General features: G+C 47.3%; 8 protein-coding genes across 8 annotated transcripts; 4 read left to right on the forward strand and 4 right to left on the reverse strand.

Moving 5' to 3' along the window:
- Positions 1-1,924: 1,924 nt before the first annotated feature.
- DFL_005537 (uncharacterized protein) lies at positions 1,925-4,024 on the reverse strand (the record flags this gene model as incomplete). Its single annotated transcript, XM_067634810.1, has 4 exons — positions 1,925-2,175; positions 2,246-3,485; positions 3,550-3,635; positions 3,697-4,024. The coding sequence occupies 4 exons, from the start codon at positions 4,022-4,024 to the stop codon at positions 1,925-1,927; spliced, it is 1,905 nt and encodes a 634-aa protein (XP_067489303.1).
- Positions 4,025-4,852: 828 nt separating this feature from the next.
- On the reverse strand, positions 4,853-6,317 carry DFL_005538 (uncharacterized protein; the record flags this gene model as incomplete). Its single annotated transcript, XM_067634811.1, has 3 exons — positions 4,853-5,842; positions 5,931-6,124; positions 6,197-6,317. 3 exons carry the CDS (start codon positions 6,315-6,317, stop codon positions 4,853-4,855), a joined length of 1,305 nt encoding a protein of 434 aa, XP_067489304.1.
- Positions 6,318-6,749: 432 nt separating this feature from the next.
- DFL_005539 (uncharacterized protein) lies at positions 6,750-7,959 on the forward strand (the record flags this gene model as incomplete). Its single annotated transcript, XM_067634812.1, has 3 exons — positions 6,750-6,848; positions 6,942-7,082; positions 7,162-7,959. The coding sequence occupies 3 exons, from the start codon at positions 6,750-6,752 to the stop codon at positions 7,957-7,959; spliced, it is 1,038 nt and encodes a 345-aa protein (XP_067489305.1).
- Positions 7,960-8,210: 251 nt separating this feature from the next.
- Positions 8,211-9,077, reverse strand: DFL_005540 (uncharacterized protein; the record flags this gene model as incomplete). The annotated part of the gene is made up of 1 exon (XM_067634814.1): positions 8,211-9,077. One exon carries the CDS (start codon positions 9,075-9,077, stop codon positions 8,211-8,213), a length of 867 nt encoding a protein of 288 aa, XP_067489306.1.
- Positions 9,078-11,173: 2,096 nt separating this feature from the next.
- Positions 11,174-11,629, forward strand: DFL_005541 (uncharacterized protein; the record flags this gene model as incomplete). The annotated part of the gene is made up of 1 exon (XM_067634815.1): positions 11,174-11,629. The coding sequence occupies one exon, from the start codon at positions 11,174-11,176 to the stop codon at positions 11,627-11,629; it is 456 nt and encodes a 151-aa protein (XP_067489307.1).
- A 1,098-nt stretch (positions 11,630-12,727) lies between these two features.
- DFL_005542 (uncharacterized protein) lies at positions 12,728-13,530 on the reverse strand (the record flags this gene model as incomplete). Its single annotated transcript, XM_067634816.1, has 2 exons — positions 12,728-13,462; positions 13,525-13,530. 2 exons carry the CDS (start codon positions 13,528-13,530, stop codon positions 12,728-12,730), a joined length of 741 nt encoding a protein of 246 aa, XP_067489308.1.
- A 3,600-nt stretch (positions 13,531-17,130) lies between these two features.
- On the forward strand, positions 17,131-20,980 carry DFL_005543 (uncharacterized protein; the record flags this gene model as incomplete). Its single annotated transcript, XM_067634817.1, has 4 exons — positions 17,131-19,260; positions 19,319-20,015; positions 20,074-20,198; positions 20,258-20,980. The coding sequence occupies 4 exons, from the start codon at positions 17,131-17,133 to the stop codon at positions 20,978-20,980; spliced, it is 3,675 nt and encodes a 1,224-aa protein (XP_067489309.1).
- A 1,319-nt stretch (positions 20,981-22,299) lies between these two features.
- Positions 22,300-23,118, forward strand: DFL_005544 (uncharacterized protein; the record flags this gene model as incomplete). Its single annotated transcript, XM_067634818.1, has 1 exon — positions 22,300-23,118. One exon carries the CDS (start codon positions 22,300-22,302, stop codon positions 23,116-23,118), a length of 819 nt encoding a protein of 272 aa, XP_067489310.1.
- Between the last annotated feature and the right edge of the window lie 818 nt (positions 23,119-23,936).

The following is a 23,936-nucleotide window of genomic DNA, read 5'->3' on the forward strand; positions in this document are numbered from 1 at the left end:
CAAAGGGGACAGCCTGGTTGCACTAGACTTTTCAATTAATCAAGTAATCTAATGCTACAATCATATTTTTTTGAAATATTTGGTATATTGTAAATTTTCTAAAACTCAAGGGCGAGGAGTTATTACATTCGCTGGGTTCGAGGAAGAGCTTCATCCGTCGTCTGAAATAAATTGGCCCAACTCGATCCTCAACTTCAGTATGCAACAGTTGATAAAGAGGCGTTTTCCTCATATGCTCACGACGATAAAATTTATTTTTCTTTTTCTTTTTAGAATAAGTGAAAATTTTCATTTGCAGATTCCTGCAGGCGATGATATCACCGAGGAGAAGATGGAGACACTGCTGTCTATCCCAATGACCTCCATTGGAGTCACATATGATGCGTAGTAATCAAGCATCCAAGAGTGGCCTGACCCCAACCCATCCGTGTTGTCATCCTTCCGAAAACAAACCCAAACCCAAATAGTCTTGGCAAAAATCAACCTCGCTTCGACATTTTCGACGTCAACGACTCCAAACCAGACCTCCGAACAAAAAAAACCGGATACTCTCCACTCTTCCCTTCACCGCGAAAGCCCGATACCGATACCGATACCGATACCTCCCTTCCTACAATCTCCTGAACGGAAAGACAGATCAAATACCGTCACAATGCCAATCGCACCTATCACCGGTCGTTTAAAGAAGGGACTTGTTCTCGATCTTAGTATTGCTATCGGTATGCAACCCCTCTCCCATTCTGCCGCTGCAACGACAGTTTCTCCGAAAAGTTCGTCGAAAGGATACGAAATCCCGATATATCAAAATCATTTGCACGAAAGGGTCGAAAACCGGAGGAACCCGGGGCGGGAATATATATCATGACACCGAATCAGGTATATCCATATCACAAGATCAAACGGACTAACGGAGGTTCTTTCCCATGACTGTAATAGGTGGCGGTGTCGCCTGCGGTCTTGGATGGTGGTAAGTATTCCCTAGCTACGTCCTTCTTGTTGCTCAATTCGTCGCTAACGTTCGTGGGAATTGAATCCAGGTACGGATACCACGTCCCCGCCGTTCGTCAACGTGATGCCTTCTACTTCAAGCTCGAACAGGAGAGAGCGGCTGCTAAGGCTGGGCAGTAAATTGTATCTCGAAGGACCTCGGGGGTATGCATTGATACCCCCCTCTAAACCTCTAGAACAGACATGCTGATTGTGAATCACAGGACCACGGTGTAGATATTCGGGTATACGGAGAAAATGGTTCTTTTTTATATTTTCCACTTCGACTTTTGTTTATAGCGATTCGAGGAAGGAAGGGAAGGAGGAAAAGGAGGAGCGCGCGTGTGGAATCTTTTGTACAAAGCTACTACCTCTTTGTTTTGAAAAATATAAAATTCAAAAATTACTTCACACTATATACCAGTGGCCGGCTTCATGAGATCTATATTTACACTGCCCCAACCTGGAAACGCTCGCAAACAAAGAATCGCCAAGTAAGATATGGTAAATTATCGTCTTAACGGCTAGGAAGCCTAAATATACACCCCCCGCCTAGAGTGGAGAGAACAACGTGCAATAACCATGCGTACGGGATCCCTAATGCACATAACCCTTTTTGTCCCTTTTGACCCAAGAAAGAACCCCAATGCTAACAATAGAGTAAGAAGGGAGGAGATTACGCACGGCCAAGAAGAGTACGAATGAAAGAAGTGTGGAAGAAAGAAAAAACCCGCGGTCCCAAGAATCGAATCCGCAATGTACAAAGAGAAGAATGAAATAACGAAGTAGGAAAAAAGAATTAAGTATCTGCATAAACCTTCCCGACTATCGCAGCTGCCCCAAACAACCTTCAATAGTACAATCCAATGGAGACTTGATTCAAATCCAATGGATCAAAAAAAGAGACAGAATATGTGTGTGAGAAAGAGCGATTGGCTTATCTCGGCATCCCACTCATAGCTGCAGCGCCCGACAAAGCGCCCATCTTCGCTGCCAGATGTGGATACTTCTCCTGCACTTCCAACTGCGTCCTCGTCGCTTCGGCATAGCTCAAGGCGTTCACAATTTCGCCTTCCGTCCTTGCCAAGTCTGCTGCCCGTTCAAAGTACTCGAGAGCCTCTGCAACTCTTCCTTGTTGGAGTAGTAGCTGTGCTAGCGTTGCAATAGCGATATCGCAGTCCGGATCCACTATAAATAGTTCGCATGAGCCTCCGATTCCTATACACCTTCAAACGGAACCGCAAAGAGGGAAACTTACAAATCAAAGCAGTTTTGCAATACTTCTCCGCCTCCTCGTAGTTCTGCTTCCACTGGAAGGTCGCAAGTGCCTTATTGATCAACGGCAGCACGTTCATTCCCATCGGCCTGGCCTCCTTCTCCATATTGATCGCTTGGTCGAATTTCCCAATAGCTTCTTCGTATTTACTCTGGTCGAGCAATAGTTCACCATAGTAATTGTACACATCAGGATTCTTCTCAAACTTTTTTTCGCAGCGGCGGAAGGTAGCCATGGAAGAGGCGATGCTGCCTTGTTTGTACTGGGTAACACCGAGTTGAATGTGAGAGTAGATGAAATCGCGGTCCAGGTCGATTGATTTCTGGTAGTCTCGAGCCGCTTCCGAGTACTCGAGAGTGATGAAGTGAAGCTGGGCGCGATGGTAGTAGATGTCGGGGTCTTCGGAGTTTTGATCAATAGCGCGCTGGAAGTCTTCTTCGGCACCTGTTTTGTCGCCGGTTTCGAGGATCATGCTGGCACGCTTGATGTAGCTCTGCGTCATCTTCGGGTCGAATTCAATGCTTTTAGTGATATCTACCAGAGCATCAGCACCATCTCCCTTCAAGTACTTGAAAGTGCCCCGCATGTTGTAGGCAAACGCCTGGTATTTCTCAGAAACACCTAGCTCCAGCGCCTTGTCAAATGCCTGGGCCGCGTCCTCATAGCTCTGCGCGGTCTTGATTTTGATATCCTGCAATCCCTTGTTCAACCAGTAGTCTCCGGTGTTCTCGTCTGTCGCATCTTCCAGTCCCTCCGGTGCTGGCTTCTCTCTGAAACTCTGTAGGTAGTTTGTAACGAATGTGGGCGACGGCAACCTTTTTGGCTTTCCTTCCAACATCTTCCGCCCCTTCGTTTCTGCTACAATCTTGAGCAATCGCTCAACGCTTGCAGCTGCATTGTCGTTCCTGAACTGCTCGAGAATACACGAGGCAGTGTAGTCTAATAGAGATTTCGAGAACTCTCCGATCTGCTCATAAGCATTTGCCCGTCGGTTCAAGGCCTTGACGTACTCTGGGTTTAAGGCGATAGCGGCAGTGGTATCTTCGATAACAGCTTCCCAGTTGCTCTGGGCGTTGTAGCAGGCAGCTCGGTTGGAGTAGTATATCGGATCTGGCTTGCAGAGGATGGCTTGGGTATAGAGTTTTATAGCTTCGTCGTACTTTTTGGCATTATAGGCTTCGTTTCCTTGACCTTTCAGCTTGCCAGCGAATACCTTTCGTTCCTGTAGGGTGTTTTGTGTCAGCCAATTGGCGAGTTCCGTCTCCAATGGATGAGGGTATTCGAACCTCAGCGGTAAAGCTTGTAACGTTTTCTTCTGTAAATTCGGGCATTTCGGCTTCGGCTTCAACGGTCGCTGCTGGTGGGGGTGAAGCTGCTCAGTAGTCAATTAGCACAATATCCAGATGAAGAAAGCATCCAAAGCACCACCGTACATGTGGCAGCGGCACCTTCACCCTTCTCAGCCTCATCTTTCTTCGTCTTCTTGGACTTCTTTTTCTTTTTTCTTACGGACCCATCTTGACGTTCCCCCGATGATGATTCGGAAATATGCACTTCCCCAATCTTCCTGACGTCACCGTCCTTCTGGGTATTCAAGTAGTAAACAACGCCGGCGCCAGTAACGACGACGACTACAGCGCCAATAGTATAAGCGACAGCTTTGTTATCGGCAACCCAGCCGGATAAGCGAGACCATAGCGAAGACGAAGCGTCGATAGGTAAAGCCGCTGTTGCGGGTGTAGAGGGTATAGCATTCGACATGGTGGTTCTTTTTTCTTGTCGTCTTCCAGTTGTGGGTTGGTGGGGTAGCAAGAGCCGTGACGGAAAGGCGTTAACGGGTGTTTTTTCCCTCTTTCTTCCCGGGTATATGGAATTTGGTAGCGTAATGTTACTAGCTGGAGATGCGAGCTAGAATACCGATCGAAGGAATTCAGATCCGAATGCGAACGTAGGACGACGGACGTAATTTTTCTCTGCGAATTTGTTTTTTTCTTTCCTTCGGGCGGGACGGTTTGGATTAATTAGCTAGCGCTACGTAATGGAGGCAAGAGGCTTAGGTATAACAACCGGCGAATATCCCGCTGGTAATGTCGGTACCGTCGGGAGGAGGAGCAGCTGGACAAAAAAATAGTCGACAGCCGGAGATTCAAATCGAATGATCCTGCGACCGAGCCTTGTGAACTCGGACTCGATGATGTAGGCGGTGGAGGAGAAGAGATGGTGGAGTCGCTAACAAATGGTCGTGTGGAATTAATTCGCTTTGAATTTTTCAAAGCACAAATTTTTCCCGCAGAAAGAACGTTAACGAAACACGCCGATAAGCCGATAAAGCGGCCAAGCTTGGAAAATACTAGTTAACTGACGACTTGACTAGCTGGATGAGGGAGGTCGTTAAGCCAATCGAGGGTGAGCTATTAATATGATTCCCATACTTCACAAAGCCATGATGTACGGACAATAGGGACTATGTTACATCATGGGTATAAGGTAGATATGTGCAGTTGAATTGTATGTACAGGATATTTATTCAAGTACTGGTCTAGAGGCCAAGTACTTGGGTATATTGGTGTGTAGACAGTTAAGTATGTGCTATTTCTTATTGTTCTTCTTCGAATCTTCCATCTCCTGCAGCGCCAGCATCACCTCGACACTCCGCTGTTTGTCCCACTCCCGCACTCCTTCAATCATTTCAATCAGGCCATCACCTCCCATTAGTCGCGGCAGGTCGTGGTTGCTCTGTCCGCTCCTGTGGTCCGTTACTCGATTCTGAGTAAAGTTATATGTCCGAATCTTATCACTCCTCCCCGCCCCAACTTTAACTACCCCTCTTCTCATGCTCAATGCCTCCTCCTCTTTTTCCTTCCTCCTCTTCTCTGCCACTTTCGCCTTGAGAATCGTCAGTGCCGAAGACCTATTCTTATGCTGTGATCGAGAATCCTGTATTGCGACAACAATTCCGGTAGGAATGTGTGTCATTCGAACGGCCGATTCCGTTCTGTTAACATGCTGTCCACCGGCACCGCTAGCCCTCATGACGTCGGTTTTAACATCTTTCATGTCGATTTGTGCCAAAGGGTCATCGTCCGTCCCATGTTCGAAATCTCCCTCTTCGTCTCCGAGTTTTGGCAACACCATCACCGATGCCGTGGATGTGTGTGTCCTTCCCTTGTTCTCAGTAGCCGGTATTCGTTGCACGCGATGTACACCAGCCTCGTGGCGTAGAAGATCGTAAGATTCAGGTGTGGATACACTTATAATAGCCTCCGAACAGCCTTCACCGCCGATCTCGTTGTGCGTTTGATAAGATATTACCGAGCTCTGCCAACGGAGGTTACTGAGAAGCGAAGTATACATCTTATACAGGTCGTTTGCGAATAGTGTAGCTTCCGAACCACCGGTGCCCGGGCGGATTTCGATCGTACAGGGAAAGGCGGCGAACTGGTGTCTGGGGACAAGAGAGGCGGTCAACGCGGCGGAGGATGTACGGATCTGGTCGATCGTGGGAGGTATATCGTCAGCCGCCATGGCAGACAAGTCCGACTCGGGATCCGATGCCAGCACGCGGAGTTCCTTCAGGTTCTACATCGTAGACGTCTGTTAGCTAGTGTAGAATAGACAAAGTAGCAGCAAAACCGAAACGAGGCATGTGCAGGGGATCTCACAGTACCTCCACTGCCGCCTCGTACTCCTTTAGAGCTTCCGACACCGGCCGTAGATGACCTGCCCTTGCTGCCGTCTTGGTATCGAAATCCTCCATCAATTGCCCCTCGAGGACGTCATGTTCGGTCGCAAGCTGCTTTGCTCTTTTGAGGAGGGAGCCCGCCAGGAAAAAGTCCTCATCTCCGTCAACACGCGCAGAAGCTGGATATCCCCCCACATTAGCTAGTGTTATAGAAGTAGATACGCGCAACCATTTGAAACGGACGAGCATACTATGCGATTGTCGTCTGATGATGTTCTGTGCCAAAGCTGGTCGTGCGAGCGCCAGACGAGAGGCTGTTGCTGTCCTTGCCCGTGAGAGACAGTGCAGGCAGACCCATTGCGGACGGATCATGCCTTCTCCCAGCTTCCAAACACCTCTCCAGATGCTCCCGTAAATGCTCCGTGATTACCCTTCCTCTCTTCTACCGGATGCTGGCGATGTCTGGGATGTTGATATCGTCGGATGGAAATGAAAGGTTGGTCAGAAAAGAAATTTGACGATTCCCCACACTGACAAGATGTGCCGAACAAAATACCCCTGCCGACCTTTGGACGGGCCAGATTCCCAAGCTAAGCTTTGCCCAGTTCTGGGACTCTGCAGGCCACCTCACCTCGGTCAAGTGAACCAGAGCACGGATAATTCACGGCTAAACGTGATTACGGGGTTTCGCATTACAGGAGGGGGTCAGCTTACGGGTACTTAAGACAGGAGGGGTCAGCCTACGGATACTTAAGATTAATACCTATCATATCTCCACTTGACCATTGCGTTTGCTTCAAAAGCATGTCCCTTCCCGGCTTGACCACTGTCGCAACTCTCCTCGTCGCTACATCTCTCACAATGGGGTTCTTCGCGAAGAATCAGATGCCAGTTGCTGGACGCGTAAGCTGGTTCCCTCACCTCGCCGTTCGATATTGGTATCTAGTTTTGCATGATAAGAGCTGTATAGCTAACTTGTGGTTTGGATTGAACTAGAACATCATAGTCACCGGAGGCTCCCAGGGCATGGGAAAGGCAGTGGCTGTTCTACTAGCCTCGCTGGGTGCTAATGTCGCGATTGTAGCCCGAGACCTCAAGAAACTAGCTGCTGCTGCAGAGGAGATCCAGGCCGTCATGGTGCGTACATATCATATCCTATTCCAATTATCAAGTCACCATTCATTTACCCTAGATTGGGACTAATAACGGCTTGCAGGATGCCAATGCATCAAAGTACCCTGGCCAGAAGCTGGCAGTCATCTCCGCGGACCTCTCTGAGGCAGAGGGCGCACGGAGGGCGGTCACCGAAGCTGAGGCACAGATCGGTGATACCGAGATCTTATGGTGCTGTGCCGGTGGCGCAAACCCTGGCTTCTTCAGGGACTACCAACCTACGGACCTCGAATGGGCCATGAAAACTAATTACTGGTCAGCTGTATACATCGCTCACAATGTCCTACAACGGATGACATCTCGCCCACCACCGACCCAGAAATATCCTACGGATGGAAACCATCAAAGAAAGATAATTTTCACATCATCTTTGGCAGCCCTCTGCCCGGTAGTCGGTTACAGCTCGTACGTCGGTCCGAAAGCCGCTCTTCGCGCTTTAACAGATACTCTACGTCAAGAATGCCTTCTTTATGATATCGGTGTTCACTGCTGTTGCCCTGGAGGGATTCTGTCCCCAGGTCTTGAGAACGAGAACTTGACCAAACCTGATGTGTTGAAGGAACTCGAAGAGGAGGATGATAAACCGCAGACGCCAGAAGATGTAGCCAAATACTGCTTGGAAGAGCTACAAAGAGGCCAAACACTCCCCGTCACAACCTTCTTGGCCAGAGCAGCAAGGTCGGCGCTCGTTGGTCCGACACCAAGGGTGGGCTTTCTGTTTGAAACTCTGTTGACCTGGATTTGTACTATCGTGTATATCTTTGTAAGGAGAGGACACGACGGGATCGTACTGCGGGAGAGGAAGGCAAAGGGCCTACCTTGGGAGAACAAGCAAGCGTAGATGCTGAGTATGTGTCAGGATCAACCGGCTGCTATCTAAACATTCATATCCAGTGTTTGGAACTACTGGTCGACAAGATGGAGTCTCGCATATATCCTGACGACTAGACCTTATATATCCCCTAACATAATGTTTAATGCAAACGGCCCGCTTCAATGCATTATATGTACATGCATACCATCCCTACGCCTCGTGAGCCAATGCCAATGCTATCCACACCGGTAACGCCGTTCGTAACAATAATCGTAAAACTAATACGGAAACCCGTAGATATCTCTCATCTCCTCATCCGCCTTGAGTTCATCATCAAAGTCGCCTACGACTTCTGTTAGCAAAGCCTTCCACACCCTCATTAGACTATCTTCACTTGGACCGGTAGTTCCCTTGTCCCCATCGTCTTGTTTCTGGGCGAAGCTTCCATCGTTCCATCCGTAAACTCCCTTAACCCCTTCCCACCACTCGACGCACCACCCTGCAGAATCCCAATCCACGATTCCTGTGATCCGTCCGCTCTTCTTCTCCACAATTACATTCCTAGGCGTCAGATCCGAATGGGTAAACACCACTCTTACATCCCTTTTCTTGAGCTCTCGTCCCAGCCTGTCATACACCTCCTTAGGCCTCGCCTTAGCCACGTAGCCGAGTAAATATTCACACTCCAGCCAACCCTCCACGTCTTCAAACGGTCCGTAGGGTACCGTCGCGATCCTATGATCCGTCAGAGGTTGGTGATTAATCGCACTGATGTACCCAAGTCTCACTCCATCCTCTACATCTGCGCCGGGTGAGCTCTCCTTCGCAACCATACCCCCTGCCGGGGCCGGCTGCTGCTGCAGCGCCCTAAGTTCCCTGAGGTAACCCACGAACTCCTGCTTAAACCTCCCTTTTGCAGCATCATCCATTTCCACCCAAACTTCACCAACCGGGTCACCGGGTAACGCCTCAATGAGCATGTAATTCAATCCACTCGACCCAGCGCTTTCCCTTCTCTTCGTTTCAGATTTATTCTTCCCATCCGATGACGTGGAACCGATCTTTGAACTTGTTTCCTCCCTATGACTCCAAAACCCCAAGACCCTTGGAACCGGTACTCCCGTATTCTCTCTTACGAATCCCATCGCCCTAGCCTCCACATCCCTTACCCCCCATTTTATATAGTACCCCCCAGAAATCCTAGCCACCCGAAAACCAGGATTACTACTCCCCTTCCCTTTCACACATCGATCGTTCTTCTTGAAGATCCAAAATTTAAACAACCTCTGTAAGAAACTAAAGAACTTGTATAAAGTTCTAGCAATGTAGATTCTTAAGTCCAAGTATGTTTTATGGACCGGATGGAGGGGTTTGGGTTGGAAATTCGAGGGAAGGGGACGGGGGGATAGGGAGAGGTCGAAGGTTAGGAGCATCTGACTGTGTTTTGTTTTGTTTACGTTCAAGTGAGGTTGATTTCTTGGTTTGATTTGTACTTTTATGCCTTGACCAGTTTAAGCTTCTTGGTTTTTCTCGGACCGTTGGTAGTGCAACCTCTTGCGGCGGTGAAAATAAAGGGTGGGCGGCTGTGGCGTAAGGGTTTGAGGTTGATATGAGGTGACTATGGCGAACACGTAGGAGCCAAGACTTGGTTTCGGTTCATGCGTTCATGCGGCGAGTCGAGACCCTCTATTGTTCCTCTGTCGTCGGAAATGAGAAACACTCTCTCGAGGGGGGTAGTCGACCCAAGGTTTTGGGAATCGATATTGCGTGAGGAAGGGGCAAAGTCGTCCCACTTGCGGCAGAGCAAAAAAGAGGGGTGAAGCTTAGGATTGCTAGCTCTGTACCAAATCGAGACAACCTAAGAAAGTGAGAGAAGCGGTGCACAAAGCAAGCAGTGAGAAAGTAGGGATTCTAGCTATTGTTAGAAACTATTAGGACTCAAAGACACCATCATCTCTTTTCGAGCGCGATCCTCCTAATGCTGTTTTCCTGCGGCGCTCGGGAATCGCAATAGTTTACCCCGGTTTAGACGTGCTTCATCTCAACCGGGGGGGTCCACTGCTATCGAAATTCGCGAGGAGAATATCAATGGCTAGCGACGGCGCGACAATGGGATAAGCGTAGGCTGCAATGTTTGTATGTATCGGAATAGGGGGTTGGAGCGATGAAATTTGAAACGTTTATATAAAGTATGCACGATAAAAGAAGAATGGGAAAGAGATATGGAAAATCGCGAAGGCCAGAGAATACGTTATCGGGTTAATCTCCGGGGATGGTTGAACGATTAAGGTTCTGCCTCAATTCAGCGCTGTCGGCGTTAAATTCCCTCACGACACTGGCTGGCCTTCTTGTTCCTTCGATGTTCCTGCAGGTACCCACACCGCAGGCCAGATGGTGGGGTGGGAAATTCTGCGAAGGGCCACGGAGGGCAACCAATAGAATCCTTTCGAGGCCGGGATATGAGTAGACGCGCGCGGTATTGCAAACCCGCACCCTAAAATGAATTCGCTAGCATGAACGGGAGTCCATGCTCGGGCTGAGAAAGTGGGTCCACGAGATCAGCGAACGCAGGAATTGTACATAAGGACGTGAAATCGGAGAACTTTTAATTTTTCTTGACTTCTAGAAAGCCATTCTTTCCTTTCTTCGTTTCTCATCTGCAGTTTTTTTTTTCATTCTTTTAACCACCTTTTTTCAAATAATTTTTTTATTCTTTGCTTTGTCATTCTTTATCTGCGGCGCAGAAAAGCTGGAGGAAAATACCACATTTTCAACACAAATACACAAAATCCAACCACAATTCACATTCATTTGTCATCGTTCAGTTACACAAAAAATCATTGTCGAGAGTCTTTCCTTTGCAGCGGTTTCAAAAATTCATTCCATTTCAAGAATATTTCAAAAATAGATATTACGCCAGAATCTCCTACTTCTAAGAAAAACAGAGAAAGGGGAGAACAATCATTTTAAAAGTCCTCCATCAGATATCATACCCTCGAAGCAAAAATTTAATACAATCAACGACACGACGTCCTCCCTTTGAATCGCCCCTTCTGTCACTTTAACTAGTACGACAGAATATCAAATCGATTTCAAAAGTACGCTCTTACGACTGCTCCAAAATTTACAATAAACCATACAAACGACTCTCCTATCCTTTTTTTAAAAACGATATTCTAAAAAGCCTTCACTTTCTTTTACTTTCACCGCCTGCGATTTAAAACAAAAAATCTCATCCAAAATGTTCGGCCTCAACTTTTTCAAACGTCCACAAGCCCTCCAGATCTACATCGCAGCTTACGACCGCGGCCTCGACGCCTCTGGCAACCAAAAGCCCGACCACTGGGCCATCATAATCACAAAATCACTCTCCCACCCGGGAACCGCCCACCACGTCATTCACGGTCACCCACTATTCGAGTATCGTCCACGCGATGATGTATATGTTCTAAAATCCCAGAGTCTGGCGCACGTACTACATGTTGGAAAGGTTTACGAAAAGGACGTCAAGAAGGTCGAAGAGATTTTTGAGAAGGTGGAAGTTAATAATGTGGATAAGGAATGGAATTGTCAAAATTGGGTCATCGAGGCGATTATGGGGTGTATTGGAGTTAGCGGTGTAAGCTTGGAGAAGGGGGTTAAAGTGGAGAAGTTGAGGGAGTTGGTTAAGGCGGCGAACGATGGTAGGGATATGTAAAAGAAAAGAGATGGGAAATATATCTCGAGAAGTGTACAACAACCTCGGGGTTTGGGAACTTTGTCTTCTTCTGCTATTTATTCTTCCGGTTAGCGTGTTTTCGTTTTATTTCATATTTCCTTTGTCCTTTTTAATCATAATTTCATTATATCTGACTACATTTTACTGTCGCACACATTTATCTTGTCTGACTCTGTGCGTACTAATATATAATGGCGGTTTTGTGCGAGGCGCGCGGGGTATTAATTAATATAACATTTATCTACGAACTACAACCTGATCCAGAGTTAAATGTTACCTCGTTCTCAGAAGGTAGCAGCTCTGAAAACGCATGGAATATGTAATTAAACGTTCTACAAGCAAATGCAATTTTTACAAACCTGGAACCTGGTGTTTCTCGGAATATAGCCCTACGGACAAAACCTTCGAGACCACCTAACCGTCGTATATCTAATAAAATCTACGGCGTAGATTCGAAAGAATTCTGGGGTTGTGCAAATCGTAGATTATACCACCAACGCACTTTGTATATATGCATGCAGTGATCTCCAAAATCTAGATCAATCGTCATTATCAACGATATTAATTCCCTCTGACTAGGATTCTCAACCACCTATGACGATGATTATCCCCTAAAACTTCCTTGGCGGGCTATCCTGGTAGGCAAGGTGAAGCGTAAGGTATAGTTCTTCGCTGAAATCGTCGGTATGGCAAGATTAACTATAGAAAAGCTTGGATGGTTACTATTAGAGGCGGGATCTTTAGAATGTTTTCGGAGATTTGGGCGTGGATGACATCCACGGTCCCACTGCACCTGAGCCCAGATAATGAAAATGACTCAACTGGTCTCGTATACTAGCTTCGAAAAAGTATCACTGGTGTCAAAGAATAGCCGAATCGATGCCGGTTGCTTAAATCTCCTGGGGTTAATTACTTACTACCCTGTATTACAGGATACATACATACAGGATACAGGATACGGAGTTTCAGATGTTGACCTACATATTCACTCCATAGGCCCCGGGATTCGAACCGGGGTAGTTTGCTGCCGACAACAACCCCATGATGATACCTAGACCTTACATACGCAAACAACCTCTAGGTTCTATCGGTAAAAATCAAATCTACTGCCCCCTGGAAACCCTCCAAAACCCTCCATCTTGCCTTCTCCTTCCATCCCTTCGTCTTCCACTCATTTGCACTCTCAGGAAACACCTCCAGCACATCGTAGTAATTCCATTCATGAGCGTTAACCACAAATACCCTTCCATCTGCATCGAACGCCTGGATTCTACGTATAACTTCTCGCGCATCTTTAATATTTATAGCAACCGATTCCTCAGGAATTATCTGAAACGGGGTAACAGATGGATCCCCGCCAACCGGAAGCGGGTGGATCCGTTCGAATAGCTCACCAGGACAGGGACAGTGTGAGAAACTGGAGATTTCGATGGAGCTAGGAAAAGGGGTGTAAGGATTTGGCCGCAGCTGTGAGCCTAGGTGATATGAATCCGCCTCGAGGAAGATAAATGTATCATCGAGACCGTCTTGTGAAGTAGCAGTTCCTGCCAGAGCGTTTACATGTCCGACGGCATGACCGGGTGCGTCCAGGATGTAAAAACCTCCGTCTTTGAAGAAATCTATGGTTTTCATACCCCCTATTGTTAGAGCCGACGATTCGAACGAGAGTTCGGTTACTTCTCGACCGGAAAACTCATGGGAGAAGAACGGGGCATCCCTGGCGAGAATTTGGAGACTATTGATGGTCCCACGATGAGGTTTACAGATGGAGGGAAAAGAGAGGGACGGCCCATGTGATCCCAGTACGCATGGCTTTATATATTAAAATTAGTCGAACAGTCCCACAGACATGCAGGTTGGGCCCGTAATATTACCTCCATATTACGCCTCTATGGTATTCAACTCGATCCCGCCATCTTCCAGTACCTCGGATATATGTTTTTCGATAGCAATAACGGTTCCATCGTCTTCCCGAGTACTAATTCTTTTCACAGGGGGTTCCGGTAGATCCGTCTTCCAATATTTTGGCGGCCCGAGGTCGATGAGCACTTTTCGGATTCTCTATTTTCCAGATCCAGGCGAGAGGTCTGTGTGGGTGATCAGATACCCGAACCCCCCGGCATTTAACTTTTCTTGGCCTTCAATGGCTGGTCCCATAAAAACTGCAAGTGGGCCATCTTTGATTTTAACGTCGACTATTTGATTTGGTCTTGGGATATTGAGGGTAGGCATTTCAGTTTAGAGTTGTGTGGTATTATTGCCGTTAGAGTTTAATTAAGTCTCATATTTGGTACCAGGAGAGAATCCAAATTTAAGAATTGGTTATAGTCAAATTCTAGCAAACATTGCATTGGCATGTATGCAGTCCAATCTAAATCAGGTGAAATCGACACTGATTGGGTTCGTAGGATGTACCCTTGCCAAACTGACGTCAAGCGCTGTGGAGTGATTGTGAAAGGCCCGGGACGCTACCCACTAACTCTGACGGTGATGGCGGTGATGGCGGTGCATCGTTATTGTCAAGCCACAGTGGTGCCTTTCACGTGCATGTGTGGCTCAACTACCCCTTTGAAGATCTCCAGCTAAATGGCAAAATTCCGGTAACGTTCCATGCAAGGGAAAGAGGGGAAAAAAAGCTTTGACCTCGCCCAAGGGACCTCTTGACGGCTAAGTTACCCTTTATATTATGCAGAATGTCCCAGCACGACCATGACCACAAGTTTTAATATTATTGCTGACGATAATGGAGCTAGTCGTTACGATAATTTTTTGAAACCATGGTCGCTTCCCGTTGGAAATGAAGGAAGCTTGCGGAGAAACGTTCTATTCGCAATCTATCCAGTAAGCTAAGCCGGGCAACGAAACGGCAGATAGGGCTTTATCCAAGTTATTAAGTTCAATTAATTAAGCAGGGCAGCAAATGTATTATGAAAAGCTGCATGCAAGCACAGTAGCAATGGTACGGTACATGATCTACTCGGCCTACATGGGGACAAGGGTGGAGGTCTGGCCGCGGAACAGGCTCGACTCGAGGCGTTTTCATCCGATCCTGGCATGAGAAAGTCAGCGGGAAGTAGGGGATTTCGTCGATGGGGAAGGAGGGCACGTAGAAGAAATATGCTTAGTTGGGTCAAATAGGTACTTATTAAGTACTCTATTGCCACAAGCGATAGAAGAATTGGGACTCGTCTGCTGGGAACTGGATTTCATGCAGGTTTCTGACTGATGGAGATAGAGCTACTCTTTGGAACAGTGACAAGATATGTGGGACGACAAGATGGGAGAAAACCTCATGCACCTTCCATAAATGCACAACTCGATGCTTGGAGGGTGGTCCGCATCTGTATGGCCGGCCGGAGCGTGCAGCAGCGTGAACGCTGCCTATTGGCCAGCACCCGCGATGGGCAGAGGCAGGATGGAGACCAGAATTGGGAGACTCTCCCAGTCAATATCCTTATAGGCGAAGGGAAGAAACTCCAGGCATCTGAAAGATGTGGTGGGTCTGCGGTCTAGTCTGAGGGGGACAGATCCATAACAACACCATGGCCAGTATATCATCAAGAGATAAAAAAATTTAACAAGTTCGGAGGCTACTCAGCTTGGAATTAACTAGCTTCCTTGCTTACTTTGTTAGTGGGCCTTTGTACTGCTTAAACTGCTATACTAACTTAGTACTCGGTTTCAAGTGCTTTTAGCACAATCCGTACCGCTACGCAGACAATAGTCCCTGCTTTACCTCCACGCCGGCAAGAGGCTGGGAATAAATAGTATGTATGGGTATGGTGCCTGGTCGTTCGCTGTTGTGTTGTTGACTGGTACCTGAATGACCATATTTCCTCCCCCCTCGTCCTCGTCCTGCATCTCCACTTTATAACCACCAGTATCTCTCAGGAACAGTGCATAAGGCCCCTCACTCCGTTCCACTCCCCGAAATTTCTTCGAGAAAGAAGCCAACAGCAATTATCATCCCGGCCTTCCTATCCAATCATTCCAACCCTTCTGACGTTAAGGCTGCCTGTTTCTTTCAGCTGGTTGGCCGTTTTTTTATTCTATTTCGTTCTCTCCATCTCCATCTTGCAGGACATCCACTCTGGTTGTGGGTGGTTGTAGTAGTTGGCGGTACAAAGGGCGCAGGTGTCGACTCACGAAAAACAGGTCTCTTGAAATCGTGGGAAGGACATAACTAAAGGTTTCACGACGACTCGAGCCAGCTTCGTCGTTCGTTCGGAGAGAGGGAAAAGAACAATAACCAGCAGGGACACGAGTAGAGGCTGCATTTGCGCTGTCTCAGGTTTCGGGACACCTTCCTTAAGCCACTATCGTACCGCCATCCAATCTCATCGGCTGGCCTTCCCAGGCCTCATCTCAACCAATAATTTAGGCGAAATCCACACCACCAAAATTCCCGGAGTTGACGACGCAACGGAAAATAAGAAATAAAAAATATAAAAAAATACTACAACGGCGCCGAGACCAGGATACCGGCGATTGTACAAGGGGCTTCATTCTGTGGATCTGTCTGTGCTTCTTATTTCCACTCAAAGTGATGGCCGAATGGGGATCTTTTACGTATTTTATGCTGCAGTATTAAACCCGGAATCACACCAACTTTTACCAGCTAGGCTAGTGCAAGATCTGGCGATCTTAAGATCGTGAAAACCGATTACCCGTTTCCTCTGGGACCCTCTTTTCGAAAGGAATTCTCTTCATTCAGTTTGGTTTTGGATCATTTCACCTCGCCTTCCAAGACTGTCTTACGCCTTCGCTTTTGGGAACATAGTTAATCCAACCTGGGGTCAGAAACCATTATCCTTTTCCGCAGGTTCTTCACCAAGGCTACCAGAACTGGGAGAGCAATGCTATGACACTGCAAATATAGGGCGTCGAAAAATCTTACGCCATCGCAATTGGAATAAAAAGGGACGCCCCACCCAGACTACGGCTGAACCGACAAATAAAAACGTATCCACTGCTGGCTGGTTTGCGGACGGTATATCCTCGGTATTGGATATAAATCAACCCGACCAAATCTCGGTTTTCCTCCTAATAACGTTGTACGAAGCAGCTGTGGTCTTTTGTACGACTACCTCACGAGTTGGTTTATCAGCAACTTTGTGCAACAAGGCCCTGACAATTGCTGCTGCGGAGAAGGCAAACCGGCAGCCTCGCTCTGAAGATATATACTTGTACATATCACTACATCTAGTACATATATCGAACCTTACCGAAATCGCTCTCTGGAAAACCTTAGGAGACCAAACGTGGTTGCAATCGGCCGGCAAAGCGCTGCTGACAACGTGGCCGGGAATCTAGAGCAGATCATGACAATGATGGTTTCTCTAAATGGCGAGGGGACTAATGGGATGATAGCTGGGTCGACGAATTCAACTGGGAGGGCTTTTAATAGGAGACCATCCTCTAGTAGCAACTCGCCGGAGCGGAAAGTTAGCAAGACGGTAAGGCGGAGCCAGTCTGCTACAATGTCTATGAATAGCCTGGCACAGTTTCGGGATATGACAATCCGCCCGGTACCTCAGGGTACAAGTGATGATGAAATCAAGAAGGATGCACACCCAAGGTCCGCCTTGTCAACTCCTCCCAGGACCCCAAACAATGACGTCTACAAACCTGAACCGCGGATGAATCAGTTCCCCATATCTACTCGGAGCGCTACATTTGCGCCAACTAGTCATCCTCAGCCATTGTCGAATGAAAAGACGATCGAATATCGCACGCGAGCCAGAGCCATTCCTCATTCTCCCTCGAGTAGCACCGATGAGACGGATGTTACCGCGATTGCTAGTGCTGCCCCAATGAACGAAATATCTTTAAACACATCACTCCAGGCATTAAGGGGAAGGCCATATGCCCCAGGGACATCACCTAACCACAGTGTGCCATCATCGCCAGTCCCACAATCTGCTCCTCCTTTAACTGGGTCGAGTGCTCAGATTTCGACAACCATATATGCATCAAATGGCACCCCGCAGCGAGCAGCGACACCCAAGGCAAACAATAATGCCAAACTACTCAAGCAAAAGCCAGTCAAGAAGGAAGGCTCGAACGGCGCACTTCATTCAATCAAGACTTCGGAATCAATATCCAACCTAAAAACAGCTCAAGGGGGCGACGCCAGTAAAGTCCTTAACTTAATGAAGGAATTACGGGGCAAGATGGAAGGTAACTTGGAATACAGAATTGGAGATGGCATGACCTGGGCAAAAGGGTTTTGCACAATCCAAGAGGAGACCGGCCGCCTCACCCATGTCAAAGATGACAAGACTAAGGTTACTGTCATTGGGGACCTGCGTGGCTGCCAGATACGGACCAATGGAACCAAGTCAGACGACCACGAGGGTATCATCGAAGTATCTACATTTAGCTCGCGTCAAGATATCAAACTTCGGCCGCTGAATGCATATCAATACGACTGCTGGCTGGCGGCCCTTCTTTGTTGGCAGCCGATACGCCCTGCGGGACCTAATAATAAGAAAATCAAGACGCAGCCAGTCCGACTGGCGACCGATCGGAAAGTGGACCGCAGGCGTAATTCGGATGCTACTGTTCTAAAAGATGCTGCTATCATTAAAGTTGGCAAGATGATGTTGTGGGATCGCAGCGGACAGGGTAATAATGCCCAGTCCGCCGCCACATCCAAGGACAAGTCGTCAAAATCCAACAAAGCGGTCGGACCTACATGGCGGAGGATCTCGTGCATCCTTCAAGAGAACGGCGAGTTCAAACTGTACAACGAGACTGATGTCGCTTTATTAAATGTCGTAACGTTGTCTTCGTTGTCTCGTTCCTCCATCCAATATCTGGATCCCTCTGTGCTCGGAATGGAATACTGTATCGGTATCTACCCACATGCTAGTACAAATACACGATTCCAGGCAGGCACGCCGCCGATATACCTCGCTTTGGATACAAAGATTTTATTCGAAGTTTGGTTCGTTCTACTGAGGGCGTACACCGTACCCGAGCTTTATGGACCCGCCGGCGTAACCGGCCTCAGCGCCTCAACAGCTGCATCGCCTCATACTCCTTCTGTAGCCCCAAACTTCGACTTTGGAGCGTCTTCTCTCATAGATGCGTTTAGAGTACCCCGACTTTTTAGTATGAAGATCGTCGAGGCCAAGCTTCCCAATCTACCCCACCAACCGGATGAATATCGGCACCAGTTCAGCGAGAAGAAGGACACTGAGTTCTTCTTCGAGCTTTTCATTGATGGGGATATCAGAGCGCGGTCTCCTCCAAGAGTGAAGGGAGCGAGTTGCATGTGGATGGAAACATTTGAATTCAACGAGCTCCCTTCTCAGCTGAATGTCATCGAGGTGGTACTGAAGCAAAGGACTGTAAAACACAAGCGGGATCGTGGACCGACAAGCAGCAATGGACCTCTCTCGACCTATCAGATAATAACCGGTGAGGCCATTGGGGTTATTACAATTAATCTCAACGACCTGCAGTTCGACGCCGAGACGGAGACCTGGTGGCCTATTCTTCCTGTCTCCAAGGCCCAGGAAGCGCCTATTGGTGAAGTCATGTTGAGGATGAGGAAAGAGGAACTTGTGGTTCTGATGATGGAGGAATACAAGCCTTTGCTTGAGGTATGGCGCTGTCTACTCCAACTTTCTCTAAAGGATCCTTCTAACCTGTTTACGATAGCTTATTTCAAACTTCTCCAACGGCCTTACGATCCTAATTAGCCAGATCGTGAACACTGATCTCCGCCGCCTGGCTCACACTTTATTAAAAATCTTCCAGGTTTCTGGAAAGTCGGTGGACTGGCTCATGGCTCTCGCAGAAGCGGATGTCAGTGGCATCTACAAAGATGGCGGATTGAAAGCTTTGCCGAACACTGGCTCCTCCACGGATGTTGATGTTCAGTTGAATCAGGCGAATCCCGACCCCTCCGTTAAGTCAGACAGCACAAAGCGCGCCCAGATGGAGGCTAATATATTGTTCCGTGGGAACTCGCTATTGACCAAAGCGGTAGAAGCGCACATGGCACGCTATGCCAAGGAGTATATGGATGAAACTATTGGCGGGCACGTCAAGCGAATTGCAGAAGAGGACCTATACTGTGAGGTGGATCCTATGAAATGCAAGAACCAAGACGAGATTAAGCAAAACTGGAAAACTCTTAACTCGCTCGTAAGGAATCTGTGGCAGTCTATCTGTTACTCCGGGCATAAATGTCCGTTGGAGGTGAAGAAGGTGCTATACCATATTAGGCTATGCGTGGAAGAGAAATTTGGAGGTATTATCTCCGGACCGACGTACTCCAGTGTTTCAGGATTTTTGTTTTTGCGGTTCTTCTGCCCGGCTATTATGAATCCGAAGATGTTCGGTCTCTTGAAGGGTAAGTGCCAAAGTTCACTGCATGGCTGTATGGCTTTCAATGCTAATCCCTAAAATAGATCATCCTGGAACACGCGCCCAACGTACATTGACATTGGTAGCGAAGAGTCTTCAAGGGTTGGCGAATATGACTACATTCGGTGTCAAAGAGCCATGGTTTGAACCTATGAACGAGTTCTTAGTCGTAAGTATCCCTCACTACACTCCTATAGTTTATGCTTTCGAATGCTAATATCTATGTAGGAACACAATGGGGAGTTCAAGAAATATATTGACTCTGTGAGCGCATCGCCACCAGAGGTCGTTACAAGCTTCCAGGTTCCACCATCCTACGCGACGCCTATTACCATTCAAGCACGCCTCCAGCAGGGTTCAAAAGAAGGGTTCCCATCACTACCCTTCCTCATCGATCAGCCCCGTGCTATCGGTAGGTTGGTTCAGATGTGGCTCAAATGGCACGAACTCCAAGAAGCAAAAGGCGGGTCAATAAACCACCCTAAGGTGGCTGGTAATACGGACGTGTTGAAGTTCCACGAAATATGTCTGCACCTCAAAGAACGGATGGCTACATGCGTTGAACGGGCCGAGAATGCGGAGAGGCCGTCAAGTAGCCTATCCGGTCGATGGGAGGCTGTTGTGGAAAGTGTCGCAGGCTCATCTGGCATTAGTGCAGTATGGGAAAGTGGGAGCAAGGAACCAATCATTGGTGCTGGGTACACTATATCTTCGACACCTACACCCACCACCCCTGGTCCTAAACAGCGAAACACATCGCCTGGTGGAGGTGCCAATTATACCAGGGCTGTTTCTGCTACAAACTACAAGAATGGGAATGCGCCCCAAACCAGCGGGTTGTATGAAGACGATAATGACCTTGGGAATATTGCACAGCTAGGGAAGACTAAGATCGTTGATTTTGTAGGCGGAATAAAGAAGAAGGTACAGGGTGCTAAGGAAGCGCATTGATGTATATGGGATATTGAGGCATCGAGTTTGTGATTGCGGGTGGTCGGAGTGTCTTGTCTTATTCTTTCGTTTTCGTTCTTAGGATCTCCTTTTGGTGCATTTGTTTTCGCTCGTTTTGATTCTGTGCTGCTTGCTTTTGAAAGATGTTGCCAGTTTCATGATATCATTTTGTAACGGCTGGTTTTCACGCATCTCTCACGTATACTTTGGTTTTCGATATCTTAGTACCTCAATGTCCGTTCATGATCTTTATTTTGTTTAACGAAGCAGTGACAGTCGCACGGATGAGGTCCGCTTTAACGTATTTTTTATTGATGACATAAACCCTGCGTTCGGTGTCTTCGCCCGCACTTCCTTATATGATTTTTCTAGCTCTGGTTTCAATGTTTAGGATTAACTTTGCTCAGTGTACCATTGATACCATTTCGGCGTGTATTCATAACGGTGTATAGCTTGCTTGGTCCCTTGGAATTTCGAGGCAACATAGCATCTAATATCTACCAACTATCTTGGATCCGAATATTGCTCTAATTTCTAAATTCTATTGAATAGTGTAGCACTAGGGTACGTACCCGGCCGGGCGGTGGTCTGAGGATCCCAATTTCCCCGCACTGTTATCGATACCAAATATCGAATTTCGGGTTGGTTTTCCTCCGCATCGAACATGACATGGATTATTCGAACGTTACGACTACAAGGTTAGAACAGACCAAAAGCCAAGGGTTAACAAGCTTGTAAGCCTTGCATATATGTGCCAGGATTATTAAAATACCCTGGCATGATTCTTTCTTTTTGAGAAAGACTGTGTGAGAGCCGGCTGATTGTGTAATACAACTTGACTGAAAGTAGGATTCCATTCTTAAAGTTCTATAAAAAGAGCTCGTCGGCTTTGGCGGGTTTAAAAAAGGGTCGCATATACATTTACCTTAAGGCGCCTTTCTTTTGGGTTCCTGTTAATGGGACATAAGTTTATAGAAATCATAGGATCTTCTAGGCCGCAATTACAAATTTGTTTGTATGTTTATCATAGCCATTCGCCCCGCCGAATCTGACTTTCGAACTACATCACATTTGCAGCGGCACTAGACAATTATGGCAACTCCCATAAGTGCGCACGAGACTGGTTTAAGAAATTGAAAGGACTGTCGCCACTTCAAACCAGGTGAAGATATAATTAAAATAAATCCAAACACTCAGAATTCATCCGACCTTCTTTCGAAGGCAAGGACTCAAATCGAAAACCGAGCCGTCTACCACGGTATCGGCTTCCGCGTCATCTCCCATAACCACCTGCAAAAAAGTACAACAAACAACACTCAATGACAACAGATATCCCACCCGAGGACGGGCCATGTCCGCCACCACTCCAACCGTCTCTCCCTCTTCCCACCGAACTTCAAGAAAAAATACTCTGCGAACTCTCTCTCGATGCCCGTATCGTCGCTTCCTGTGTTTGTCGCAAATGGGCAGATATACTCATGGTAACACCAAACTTCAAGAAAAGACGATATACCTACACAACCCCATTAACCGACAGTAACGCTACAGTACACCGCCTTGTCGCCGCTAGTACGGGACATATGCAGTGTACTCTGAAAAACGGCGAGATTACGAAATACACATTCTTCTATTGGCGGCCCGATGAAGCAAAACCCTTACGAGTTGATATCACGGATTCGCCGTTTCTGGATGATCCGGTTTTTCTGACCCCTCCGGTCGAGGAAGCGTCTGAGGCTGTTATATTGGGGGAGTTGAGGTTTAGAATAGGAGGTGTTATATGTGACCCTATCCTCCGTGGGTTCTTTTGGCATGGTGACGAGGAAGCTTCTGAGGGAGTAAACCTTACGGTTAGGCAGATGACGGATCGTATCGCTAAGAGGTTAATATTAGAGATTGAGTCTTCGAGGTTATTGGCAGACCGTGGGTTGACGAGTGAAGGTGCGGAGTTGAAGTTTAGGCCGACGGGACGTTGGGCGGAGAATGCGGGCAACGGGATGGATGCTGTTAGGGATAATATGTCAGTTATGGAGACGAGCACGAGGTTTGGAGAGAAGAGTCCCTATCAAGGATTTGTGAAGCAGAATTCATATCACCAGAACTTTAGATTTGCGAAGAATAATGAAAGGTTGGGGGTATAGTTGGGCTCTAAATTTGTGATGTATAGGTATGGCTTATACGGTTTGGTGTCGGGTTGTATCCTTTCCTTGACGCCTGGGCTCTTGGAGCTTTTATAAACTAATGAACAGAGACTTATATAGCCAGCTGAAGGGCGGTATGGATTCATGGTTGTGTATTATTGCAATTGTCAAACATCTGGGTTATAAAAGTATCATCCATGCGATATCAGTCCCGTCCAGCGTAACGAGATAAGTCTAGTAGATAAGGGCTAAGGGAAGTACGAAGTATCTATGACTTCGGATCTTTTGACGAAGCTATGAGTTTACGGGACTGTAAGGTAGCTGTTCCTGACAGATAAAATTGGCTGTTATTTTGAAAGATGATGATAAGGAAGATGACGACGAGGAGGAGGACTAGGAGGAGTATTTTAGCTTACTGTTCGTGAAGCATAAAACAAACCAATCTATGTATGGCGTTTAGGAGTACCCTTTATAGAAGGTCGAAGGTGAAGGTCGTGAGTACTAGTGATCATGGGGCCGTAATTCGTATTTATCTTATACATCAGTTCTGGTCTTCAGAACACGTTTGGTTTATCCGGAATATAATATATAGCGTAACTATCGCAAGATAGTCGATCGAGAATAGATTGGCATGCGCGGTGCTAAAACAATATATAGCTCGTAGTAGTATGAAATTGCTCGGATATCGCAATACATTGCTTCGATTAATCCAATTTATAAATTCAAGATGTAGGCGCTCAAGGTTTAATGAAGAATGTCTTAAACTTCCCTCCATGAATCCACGACATCAAATTAGCTCGGGGACACGTCTCTCCACA

Source organism: Arthrobotrys flagrans, assembly GCF_004000055.1.
Source record: "Arthrobotrys flagrans strain CBS H-5679 chromosome Unknown unitig_9, whole genome shotgun sequence".
Classification (NCBI taxonomy): domain Eukaryota; kingdom Fungi; phylum Ascomycota; class Orbiliomycetes; order Orbiliales; family Orbiliaceae; genus Arthrobotrys; species Arthrobotrys flagrans.